The sequence below is a fragment of the Penaeus chinensis genome, chromosome 35 (assembly GCF_019202785.1).
Source record: "Penaeus chinensis breed Huanghai No. 1 chromosome 35, ASM1920278v2, whole genome shotgun sequence".
Taxonomy (NCBI): Eukaryota; Metazoa; Arthropoda; class Malacostraca; order Decapoda; family Penaeidae; genus Penaeus; species Penaeus chinensis.
In genome coordinates, this window is record NC_061853.1 from 29,059,068 (window position 1) to 29,071,567 (window position 12,500).

The window sequence follows — 12,500 nt, forward strand, 5'->3', positions numbered from 1 at the left end:
TCTTTTGAGATATATGTAGAAAGTATTACAAAGAAAATAATAATGATTAAAAAAAAGACAACAGTGTAAAACACAGTTGTTGGTACAAACATAAAAGGAGAGGCAACATGGCAGTTTTGTAAATGAGGAAGGTAATGAGTTGGCTAAGGGAGAGTGGTGAGAACTGGCCTGAGCTTGTGGTGCCAGTGACTCGACCATTGGCCTGGGAGTCCATCTCTCCCTGGGATGCGGCATTGAGTCGTTTCAGAACAGTCCCCTGAGTAGTTTTGGGTAGCTAACCCTTCTACCTCATGCTAGGCTGAGGTTTTTACAGTAGAGTTAGGTTGCATTCTGTCATTTACATCTATATATACATATATTGATAAGGAAGACAGTACCTTGCTATTCCACAGGTGGCTGATGGATTTTATTGCTTTCCATTTACATACATCTTATGTTTTTTCTTATCTTTTTTAATTTTGTCTTGAGCAGGATCTCTTATTTATTAATTAGTAGCTATTTGTAAGTTTATTTTTCTGCAAAGTTCAGCATCATTTCTGCAAATCTGTGTGTATTTGAGGGGTGTAAGGAACCCAGAGGTACTTGGTTCGGTGTTGTGAGATGTGGACTGGGATACCCTAGTTCAAACCATGTGGAATAGCCAGAGCAACTTGCGCAGTGACCTGCTTGAAGTTGTCAAAAGTCATTTGTTCGCAGGTAGGAGACGGAAAAGGTGCGTCTCGGTTTGCCTTTCCTCCGTTCATTTGTTCTCTTGACAGTGGAAGCCAATAGCTTTGAGATTAGAGCAGAGATTGACAGTTAGTTTTTTTTTTCTTTTTTTCTTTTTTTTTTCTCTTTTTTTTTTAACTAACATTTATTTGTGTACCATTAAGATATTTCATATTTTTTAAGAATAGTTTTCTTTTCTACATGTAGGTTTTCAGTACCCTCTTTTTTCTTTTCTTTTCTTTTTTTTTCATGTGTCATTTTGGTCGCAGATCTTCCATTGATTTCCCCATGTTCCTCTTGATCTGTCAAATGCCTTCAGTATTTATGGCTATGAAAGATTAAGCCATTATCAAAAACACAATATTCTGGTCACAAAGATGATATTCCTAATATCCCATGTGGACAGCGAGCAAAACTTTTTCCCCCCCTCACGCATTTCAACATGTCCAATGTAATCTACAGAAAGGGTTTTGGGTCTAAACATGACTCCTGTTCCCTCTTGTGAGCATGTCCTTTTTAGATAACTATCTCTACCATTAAACACAAGATGCGTCGGGAGAGGGAAGCAAAAAGTATTCTTTTTTTATGCAACAGCTCGCGTTCTCCTGATGGTGCTTACCTCATTTTTCTTCTCATCTTAACTTCTCTTTTTTTATATATACATATAAATTTTTGTAAACGTTCTGAGATAAAAATAGAAAATGAAAGATACACTGATGCAACTTGGCAATTGTTTAGGGAATAATTAATAGTGAGTAAATACACATCTTTTCTCTTTATAAAATATGCGTCAAGTGGATTTTTGTAGTTTTACACTGGGAAGAGAGGATGGTGGAAGGAGAATCTGGCTGTATTTATCATTGGACCTCGAAGAAAAACACATTCCATGGTTAAAAAATGTTTTACACCTCATCTGATTGAGTGGTCAGCTTTCTGCATTGTAATACCAAGGTTGTGAAGAATTGAAAAATGATTGAAATTTTTAAAAAGATGCTAATAATAATCCCCAAATTTGGAAGTTGCTTTTTCGTCCCTATTTATGCCTAGAAAAGCCACACCAGTCAAATGAGGTTCTTGTCAGTACTGAGTAACATTCAGTTAAGCAAGAGACTTCCAACTAAGAAAAAGAGAAATAGTTTTAAGAAAGAAAAATCATGCCACTTGGGCAAAAAGCAAGTCTAGCAAGCCACTTGAGCCACTAGCTTAAGCTGCAATGAGGGAATTTTTCCATTTTTTTGGACTCAGGAATGTTGTGCAAATACCTGCTAGTTAAGCCAGAACTTCTTGCGTACCTGACCATTAACACTTAAGTTCTTGACTCATTTTAGAGAGAGAGAATGAGAATTTTAAAATAGTATAAAAGACAGAATAATGATGTTAACAATGACATTGATAACCCAACATCCTCCTGACCCAAAAAATTGTCCAAAAGATTACTAACAGTTTCCTTTCACAACAATCAAAGACAACACACACTGCCACGAACCAGCACTACTGGGAGTTTCATTGCGTGCTCTGTTGATCTTACTGAATCGATGGGAGAGAGAAGCAACACACCAACAAACCTTCCAGCTTTTTCTACCAGTATTACCTAACTATATCAAGCATTGAAGTTTTTGTAACCATTTTCCAGAACCTGTTTTCATCACTTGCATATTGTGAAACACCAGAGCTAGTAGTTGACCTGCCAAGCATTTCATCATCATCAGAGAAAAAAAAGAAGAAGAAACAAATATTTTGTTTTTTAACACATGTATTTTAGACATTATGATTGCCATTGGTAGAGGAGACTGCTCTTTGCATGAAACATCAGCTACGTGATGTTTGGACAGGGGAGAGATGTACAAATATTACTCGGAACCTTGTTGATCCTGAATAGGGTAGATTATCCAGGCAAGGTTCCTTTTCTACAAGCTTTAGAATGTTGTAAGATACCGTATTCAAAAAGGAGCAACAAAGCAGTAATTGCTGCCATACCTATTATCAAGCCTTTAAGTTTTTATTTATTTATTTAATTTTATTTTTTATTTTTTTATTCCCCCCAGTTGATCCCTCTGGATAAAACCGCTTTCAGTAAATTTATTAGCATTCTTGACTTTTCACAATGAGACTCTAAATGTTTCAAATTTTTCCAGAATTTTAGATCTTGTGATAGTCTGTGAGGGCCATAAACTATACCTGCTCATATATGTAAAGAATGATGAATGTGTAGTAAAGTTTTTAAGTGGTTATGTAGGGATTCTAAACTTTTTCAGATTTAATTGTAATCTTTGAAAAGTAATTTATAAAGAGAAAAAAATCTGCAATCTTTATCTCTCTCATGATGAGACATTATAACAAGAAGAGAAATGCTGCTTTTAACAAAGGCATGCATACATAGGTATGTTGCTCTGTTACTTGATGTAACTTTTCTGGTTTTACACACAAGAATTTTCTGAAGGCGACTCTTCAATTTAGCTCAGGACAATGAACCAACAAGAGAGAGTGTGTGCCTCTTTAGTTTAAGTGGTTTTCATTTTTTTTTTTTTTTTTTTCTTTCTTTTTTGCTAATAACTAGACAACAGAGCCATCTTTCACACCAATTCTACTTTCTCTCTTAATTTTTTATTTATTTATTTAACTTTTGTATCCTTTTTTAAGTAGTTCAAAGGCTATACAGAGGTATGTGTATGTATGTGCGCGTGTGTTGGTGTGCACATTGTGTGATTAAAGAGGTAAGCTTAAATGTGACCAATTTTCTTGTCTGTAGGCATACTCTGTTGAAGGAATGCTGGTTTACATAACTGTGTTTGAATTAGGACATTTAACATTATTGAACCTATTTTTGAACGGGTATGTGAGGCTTAATAACTTAATAAATAAATAAATAAAAAATGATGCAGAAAAAAAACTGTAGTATAGTTTAAACAGCTTTGTGAACAAATAGAATATTAACTCTTTGTCATAATTTTACAGGGTTGACCAAACAGTCTTCAGTGTATGGCTAGGCTTTTTAAGGGGTTGAGCAAATAGCATTGCTCTGAGCTAGATCACTCTGGAATGTTCTAGAAGATATGTACTGGTGAGAGGTCCCATCCTAAACCTTCTTCAGAGGACTTCCATCATTGTCTTGTTACATCCACTTTGGTATAACTCATGCAACCTAGTTTAAAGGAATGAAAATTACTAAATATTAATTAAAAGAGAAAAAAAATCCAAAAAAAGGTAATAATCCTCAATGATACACATGTCTGGAAGACATATTGTGTTCCCAGCAATATATATATATTGTTCCAGTGACCTCAAAATAATTCATGCCTTAATTTGGATTTTTCTGGTGATTTTTTTCAAAGCTAAAGTATACCTTGGCATTTTGTATTTTACTTTTTTTTTTTTTTTTTAAGAGAAGTTAACTTACCCTTTTCTGTTCAATTAAAGAAAAAAAAAAAAAAAAAACAGTTTGGTTAAGAGAACAGATCACACAAAGTGGTAAACATTCCACGAAAAAAAAAAAACTTTCTTTAGAATTACCTTTATTTTTTTTATAATTCTAATTAACAGGATTTGATCTCTACAAGAAGGACGATTCTCATTTCAATTGTTTGTTCATTTGTGTAATGACATGACATGAAGTATGAACTCATTTCTAGTTAGAGCTAAGAGCAGATTTAGCGCATAACTAGTCTAGGTTTAGGTTTAACTGTATAGAATGTGCATGTACAATTTTTATTAGCCATTTCTTGAAGATATTAGAGTAGTAAGATCAGTTTTTACAGCCTGTTTATTTTTATACCATGTACGGTGCAACTCACGGACACTCCATCAGTATTACAGGAATGATTTTTGGCATTGTATCAAACTGTATATTTTTGCAGTACCTCATGTTCAGAGTTAATTAAATTATGGGCAGGTTTTGCACCAAATTATTAAATTTGTATCTATTAGACTTAGTGTATTAATGGTTTAAGATACTCATTTTTTGTCTTTTTTTAAGAGTCATGTTAAAATAAACTTAATATTATTGGAATATGGCTATTGCCAACATAATAAAGTTGGGGCTGCATAAGCATCATAATCTTGAATGTTTGTTTCATTTACCCAATGTATGAAAAAAAAAATATGTTGATGTGTATCGGTCTGTTTTCTCTTCTGTTCCTTGTCTTATTTGTGCTTTATTTTTCCTACTGCTTTATTAATCTTTTTTTTTCCCCTAAGTATATCTGGCATAGAAGCAGATCAATAGTTAAAAAAAAAAAAAAAAAAACATGCATGCCATGTTTCATATTAAAAAATGTGTAATTATAACTGGTATTTCATTTAATAATTCGGTGACTAATAAAGAGCCAGAAAGAAATCAGACTTTCTTAACATTAGAGAGAGAAACGGTCTTTTATCTTCTATTTTCCAGTTAATAATTGCAAATCAAGAAAAAAATACATCATTTAACCAGTTGAATAATCAGTTGATTTTAGAGTATGGCTCTAAAATCCAAAAGTTGCAGTAAAAAAATTGAAGTGATAACCTTTGCACAATAGCCTGAATACAGTGTATGATTTTAGATATTTACTTATCATTCAACAAGGTCAATATTTCAAAGCATACAAGCTTCTTATGTTAAGGTATGTGATGCATTTTGTAGATCTGCTGGGCCAAGAGAGTGGAGAGATATTGGTTAGAAAAACAAACAATCAATCATAATATTGTTTATTGAGAACAAGGCACACGACATTAGGCACATGGGTCTGGTAAACCTTACAAGTCATCATACTGTAATACTTGGTGAGCTTCCTGTAATGAGGCAGGACGCAGATGAGGGGAAAGAGGGGTGGAAGGGGACAGACTCCTCATTGTATTAGATGTATATTTTAAAAAAAAATAATTAGGAGTCCACTTGGAGTTATTGTTAAATAAATCCAGTTTCCAAGGATAAATACTTCTTGTTTGTAGAAGTCAACTTTCCAAGGTTTTCTTTGTTTATCTCCTTTGCAAATACTTGTAGATTCTGTTAAGGCACCAGATGAGTTTAAGACTAGAAATTGACAACTACAACGTGTCTCATTCATTATTTTCTTCAAGAGAAATTTACAACTGTCAAAGAGAGGTCATGCAAGTAAATCATTTAGTGCAGTCACTTGCTCATTTTCTTCAGACCTTCATTTGAGACGGTAAAAGTCACTGTAATGCACATTGTCATTGTCTTGCACTGCTTAGTCCACTGTTAAAACACATTTTCAGATTTCCTTATCAATATGAGCAAAGGAAGTTGTGAGAATTTATGGGGAAAACGAGTAACACAATGGTGATGATGAAGATATTCATAATAATGATTCTGGGTAAAATGAAAAACAAACTAATTTCATTAGGGGAGCTAAATGCAGTGAGGCTATTTGCTTATGAATAATTATGTTTTTTCAAAGGTAAAGGAAAAGATAATAGATAAAGAGAGAACTGGTATTTCCATTAATGTCCATAGTAATCATTTGAATATATAAAGAAATAAGTGTTAAAAATTGTTATAAAAAAGGACAAATGATGATAGTGAAAATAACGACGACAATTCTAATAATAATTAAGCAAAACAAACGCATTGGCACATGCAAATTACATCGATGATTGTGATAATCACTGAAACAATGTTTTCTGTACAAACTGATCTAAAATAGAATGGTAACAATAAAACTGAAAGCCTTGGGGAAAAATAGTCGGTGTCATGTTTTTCGTCTTTATATAATGCAAAATCAATTGCATCGCAATACTGTTTGTAAATTGTGTCATCACCATGGGTTTTAAATTCTGCAGGCATCCAAAATCATGTGGGTGTTTGAGCAACTTCTGTCAAAATCGTGGGTGTACGTGATACGTTTATTTTTTTTAAACGTTGGTCTCCAAAACGTTCCTCACTGTCTTGTGGAAACGTTACGTGTTGCTTTTGGAAAACATGTTACAAGAAAATGCAAAAGACTAACAACGGCCTATTTTCAAAAATCGTTACAATGCACTGTAGCTTATACTTTCTAGCCTTCATCGCCTTACTGGAATAGAGGGAGACGTTAGAAGAAAATGGAAAGGATAAGAGGAAAAGAAGAGAGAGAAGATAAAGGCGCTAGTTTTTTATTTATCATGATGAAGATATACATCAATTTCCTTTCTTCTCCCTCTTCGCTTTCCTCCTTTCTCTATTGTATCCTTTTTTTCCCTTCTTTCTTTTCATTGAGATGGGTCGTTAATGCAGTTTATCGCCATTTATTGTCCTTGAATGATAGAGAGAAGTGCTCCCTTACATAGAAGCACTGATCCTTTCTGTTTGCAGGTAGGGGCGTAACCAGGAGGCTAGGAGGGGGAAGGGGGATTGAGTTGGAAAAGTGTTAGATTCCCAGAGCTTTAAAAAAGAGTGGATCCTTAGCACGCCACTGTCTGCAGGCATTGTATTCTGTGGTTAGAATTCTTTGGGATGACTCCGAAAACCAGAAACAACTGGGAATTCAGGTCTCTTGGGGCTCGTTGGGTTTTAAAGTGATAAGTAAAAAAATAAGCACAAAGTGCCTCTTTTCAGTTTGCTTTCACTTAACATGATTCTCCAAGTCTATGCCAAACTTTCCCTGCACTTGCAAATACTGAACAATAAGTAATACCTTTATGTGTATTCGCTAATGTAATTTCGATCCATCTTGACAGAACATGATTTACCAAAGTTCCGCCTCAACCTTCACGCGATGCGTCACGTCACTAAATAAAATGTGTCGTCACACGCTTACTTTTATTTCTATAAAGAATTGCGGCGTCTGATAACAGCGATTGTGGTGGATGAGTGTGAACTGCTCGCTATCCATAATACATTTTGAACACGCGTGAAAACTAGTTTATTTCCTTGTTGAATACACAGAGAAACACAACGCCTGGGCCACATGCTACTACACCTAAACACAAATAATACTGTTGTGAACCCCAACTACGAATCGTGACGTCATCGGTGGAGTGGAGGAAACACCGAAGTCATATATCTATATTTTTTTCGAACAGCAAAATCAGGTGGTTCGAGACAATCGTTTCGAAGAGTCTACCACGAATAGATAGACATGTTAAGTATGGAACAGAATCCAATACCACTGAGGGCCTGCTATTAAAGACAAGGGAATATTAGGCATACGACAAGACTTAATTAAAAAATCCTTTTCAGTTAAAGAACGAAGCAGCATTTTATTTTCTTATGGCTGTCTTCAGAATGCAAAGACTTCCTCCCAAGTTTCTCTTCATGATCTGCCGAACTATACAAAACGACTAATTACAGTATAAATCAACACGCTTATTGCAAAGTGCTTTATGTCAACTTTTATATAAATATATAACTTTCGTGATTTCTTGTATGAACACATTACTTGTTTAAACATCCCATCGGTATATACAGGTGGCAAATATATACAGTAGAAAATTATACTATTGCTAATCGCTAAATACGTATAGCGTATTTACGATGAATTTGGTTTATGTCAGACTGATATATTTATAACCGAGGTAAAATATGATTTACTTTCTCAAATTAATCACTGATGATTGAAATGCATTTTCAAAAGTTTTCTATGTACAAAATCAGTCGCTTTGTTTGTTCGCGCTGATGCAGTTATTAAGTAATTTTGCCCCGTCATTTCTATCACATACATACACCTATGTACAGTATGTATGTGTGTGTGTATGTGTATGTGTGTGTGTGTGTGTGTGTGTGTGTGTGTGTGTGTGTGTGTGTGTGTGTGTGTGTGTGTGTGTGTGTGTGTGTATATATATATATATATATATATATATATATATATATAACGTCTGTATGTAGGCCTGACCAGGTCAGACCCGCGCTAGAGCAGTTTGTCCCAGTTGAAGTCGTCGGTGATCTCCTCGTCGTCGGAGTGGACGCCCGAGCCCGTGATGAGGCCCACCTGGATGGCCTCCATGTCCTCCGCCAGGCCCCGCACCAGCGCCCCTTCCAGCCCGTCGTCGTCCGCGGGGCCCTCCGCCTCGAGCGACGCCCTCGACTGGCCCGGGGGCGTGAGGGGCGCCAGGAGCCGCGCCAGGGGCTCCGAGAGCGTCCGGGGGCTCAGCGGGGCGGGCTCTCTCCTCATGATGGTGACGGTGCCGCCCGAGCCGTGGCCGGCGGCGCTCACCGACTCGCTGATGGTGGACACGGGCGGGGCGTCGCGCTCCCCGCACTCCTCCTGCACGCCCAGGTTAAAGCTGCCGTCCAGGGAGAGCTCGGCGGGGCTGCTCACCTGCTGCGGTGAGCGGAGGACGTCGTCGGGCGGCACGGCGTTCGACACCAGCAGCGGGTCCGCCACGAGCGTCTCAATAGTCTCTCCGGACGTGGGCGGCAGCGGGACAGGGCCGGGGTCCAGGGCGACGCCGCGCAGGCCATTGACGGCGAGGTTGACGGGCGTAGCGTGCGGCCCGCAGGGCTGGCCCACGCAACTCGCGGGCGTGGCCGAGTTAGCCGTGGTGGTGAGGAAGTCGGCGTACTCCCGCAGGAGCTCCGGCGTGAGGTTGTTGAGCAGGTTGAGGTCGCAGTCCTTCATGGTGATGCCGTCCACGGGGTCCCGCCACAGCACGTCGCCGTCGCCCACGCCCACGACGCCCGCGCTCGCCCCGGTCACGTTCACGGCCGCCGCAGCGCCGGGTCGCCCGTCCAGCACCAGCCCTGGCGAGACAATCCATATTATGAGGCTTCGGTTCCCGTTGCTTTTACCTTGTCTTTCCTTCATACTTGCTACCTTTTTGATTTCTTGGTTTCTTACACTCACAGTTTACACTTTAGCTGTCTCTTTATCTCTTTCTTCACCTAACCTTATCCCCCCTCCTTCCATTTCTACTCCCTTCCTCCATCCCTCCATCTCTCCTCCCACTCTCCTCCCTCCTTCCCTCCCTCTCTTCTCCCTCCCTCTCTCCTCCCTCCTTCCCTCCCTCTCTTCTCCCTCCCTCTCTCCTTCCTCCTTCCCTCCCTCTCTTCTCCCTCCATCTCTCCTCCCTCCTTCCCTCCCTCTCTTCTCCCTCCCTCCCTCCGCCGCCCCGGTCCTCACCTTCAGATCCCGAATTCCAGATCTGCGACTGCGGCCACTGGTCGAGCGAGTTGTTCCAAGGGCTGATCAGCGCCGTGTTGGTCCTCCGGTGCAGGTCGGCGCCCCCGGGACCCGCCGCCGCCGCCGCCGCCGCTGCCATCGCCGCTGCCGCCGCCGTCGACACACTCACCGACGACACGGGTACGGAAGCTGCTTTTCCGCCCAACGTCAAGGAGTCGTTGCTGTTGCTGTTGCTGTTGCAGAACGTCAGGTACGGGTTGAACTACGAGAGAGAGAGAGAAAAAAAATGCATGTGAAATGAGAAGGAAAATTTAAGAGATTATGAAGTGAAATTATTTTTGCCTGTACTTCTTTCATAATGACAAACCAACAAGTCTAGAAAACAAAAACAAAAAACACTAGCTTACGTAGTTTTTAAAAGACAAATTCTCCCCTCTTTAACATGCGAGAATATCAAAACTCACCCTCACCCTTTCACCCCCCCCCCCATTAGTATCCCCTTCCCCCCCCCCCTCAGACTCACCCTAGGACACGACTGCTTCCTCTTCTTACTGAGACTCTCCTCGGCCGTGTAGGAGGCGTCGATGGCCCAGTAGGAGCCCTTGCCCGGGTCGTCCTTCGTCCGGGGAACCTTCTTGAAGCACTTGTTCAGGGAGAGGTTGTGGCGCACCGAGTTCTGCAAGGGAGGAAGGTGGGTTCGTCACGGGGGGTGGGTTGTATGCAGTGGGTTCAGTGGTGTGGGATCTTTTGAGTGGGTTCTGTGGTGTGGGTTGTTTAGGGTGGGTTCTATGGCGTGGGCTCTGTGGTGTGGGTTCTATAGGGCTGGTTCTGGAGAGTGGGTTCTGCCTAGTGGGTTCTATCAGATTTGTTCTGTTTTGCGGGATTTTCTGGGTGGGTCCAATATAATGGGTTCTGTGTATTGTGTGGGATAATGTATTTAGGTTCCTAAAGGTGGATTCTATGCTCTTTTGAGTAGATTCATTAAGCTGGGTTCTTTGGAACGCGTTCTATGAACCGACCTCATTTTGACCGGTTTTTCAAATAGTTTTATCTTATTTTATTTATTTATTTATTTATTTATTTATTTATTTATCTATTTTTTGCGCGTGTGTGTGTGCCGATACGCATGTGTAGTATATATAATTGTCACGGAGAACACGTTATCCGCATGGAAAATAACAGCTGTGCAGATACCTCCCGCCGCTGACTGAACACCTGCTTAGTCTCACGATCACAGCATTTGCCAAGTTCCGCCTGCCCTTTTGCGGAGGACAGTTGTAACTAGCACCCCCTCCCCCTCCCTCGGAATTTCGTAATAGAGGTATATTAGGTGAAATAAAAGAGATGGAGTAATATTTATGATAAAAGAGATGGAATGAAATAGAATGAGATAAAACTGATGAAGTAAAATAAAATGAGATGGATGAAATGAGATTTAATGAAATGGATGAAGCAAAATGAAATTAAATAATATAAAATAAATAAAATAGATGAAGTAGAATAAATCGGATAAACAAAACAAACATATAAAATAAGACTAGATAAATAGAATATCAAATGAAACAAATAAAATTAACTATAAATAAAACAAAAATAAATAAAATAAAATAAAACCCGATACGATAAATTTTCAAAATAATATATTTTTTCAAAAGAAGTGAGTGAGGGCCATAGAGAGGGATGCCACATATAAATTTTATACATCAAAACTTCAATGATGAACTAGAGCGTTGCACTGCATATTCAAAACAAGACAGCATTATTGTTATCATATATTGTATATCGTTATCATTATACGATTTTGGTACATGGATAGATATTTCTTTCATAACAAAAAAGAAAAGAAAAAAATGGTGCACAGAAAGTGAATCTTTGCATTTCTATATAAAATTGACCTTTCTTTCAACACATACTCCACGTCTACAGCAATATATCCCAATTAAAGAAAATATAAAGAAGAAATTGTGAAGGGTTTATGGTGTTATACTGATGGTTGATCTTGCTAGCTGTGCGTATGTAGTGTGCGTATTAGGCCGCTTGCACACCAAGGTGCCACAGCGCACGTGGCAAGTGGCAGGTGGCAAATGACACTTGAAGCCGAACATATGGAAATATATGAAATCATTCACACAGAAGTGGCGTGGCACATCGCATTTGTCACGTGCAACCTGCGTGCCACGCCAAGATCAACAATACGTAGCAAGACAGGATGGTACACTTCACATCTCTGTCCAGCAGTTGCCCTTCCTCCTTGGGCGGACGCAGATGCCGCCCGGCTTTCTCTTTTCGCACGGGAGTAAACATCCGCCCTCGAAGGGAACCGCCGCATAAAAGGACACGTTCGTAAGACAGAGAGACACACGGCAGACAGGCCAAGCCACACAGGGCCCAGCTCAACCCCCTCGGGTCACGGGGGTCTCTGGTGGGGTGTCATATATATCTTCAACAATAAACCAGCAAGGTAAGACCCCTTTCATCGACTGCCCAAGTCCATCCCTCGTCTTGTTCACATCTGGTGACGAGGGTGCTCCCAACCTCACGTTTCGTTCAGTCCCAAGATTACTTAGGACTTGGGACAACAATATCATCGTCATCCTCCGATGTTGCCAGCAAGGGAACCGAGTGACACGCGCAACGTGAAACCTTGGTCAGAGGCCGCTTTCACACCAAGGCGGCACAACGCACGTGACACGTGGCGTGTGTCACTCGGTTCACAAGATGGCATCATCGGAAACTGACGAAGTTCTAATCAATCTT

The 12,500-nt window shown here is 39.8% G+C and overlaps 2 protein-coding genes across 3 annotated transcripts in view; one reads left to right on the forward strand and one right to left on the reverse strand.

The window, feature by feature from the left end:
• The window catches only part of LOC125044285 (protein RCC2-like), a 26,705-nt gene extending 21,936 nt beyond the window's left edge, over positions 1 to 4,769 (forward strand). Inside the window, exon 6 of the mRNA XM_047640874.1 lies at positions 1 to 4,769. This exon is cut by the window's left edge and continues 359 nt beyond it. The gene's annotated coding sequence lies outside the window, so the exon portion shown is untranslated.
• Positions 4,770 to 8,504: 3,735 nt separating this feature from the next.
• The window catches only part of LOC125043990, an 88,268-nt gene continuing 84,272 nt past the window's right edge, over positions 8,505 to 12,500 (reverse strand). For both annotated transcript variants that reach the window (XM_047640399.1, XM_047640400.1), the window contains 3 exons: positions 10,267 to 10,419; positions 9,744 to 10,005; positions 8,505 to 9,364 (listed from right to left, as the gene is read on the reverse strand). In XM_047640399.1, the coding sequence (XP_047496355.1) occupies positions 8,532 to 9,364; positions 9,744 to 10,005; positions 10,267 to 10,419 (1,248 nt within the window). In that variant the 3' untranslated portion in view covers positions 8,505 to 8,531. The remainder of the gene's footprint in view (positions 9,365 to 9,743; positions 10,006 to 10,266; positions 10,420 to 12,500) is intronic.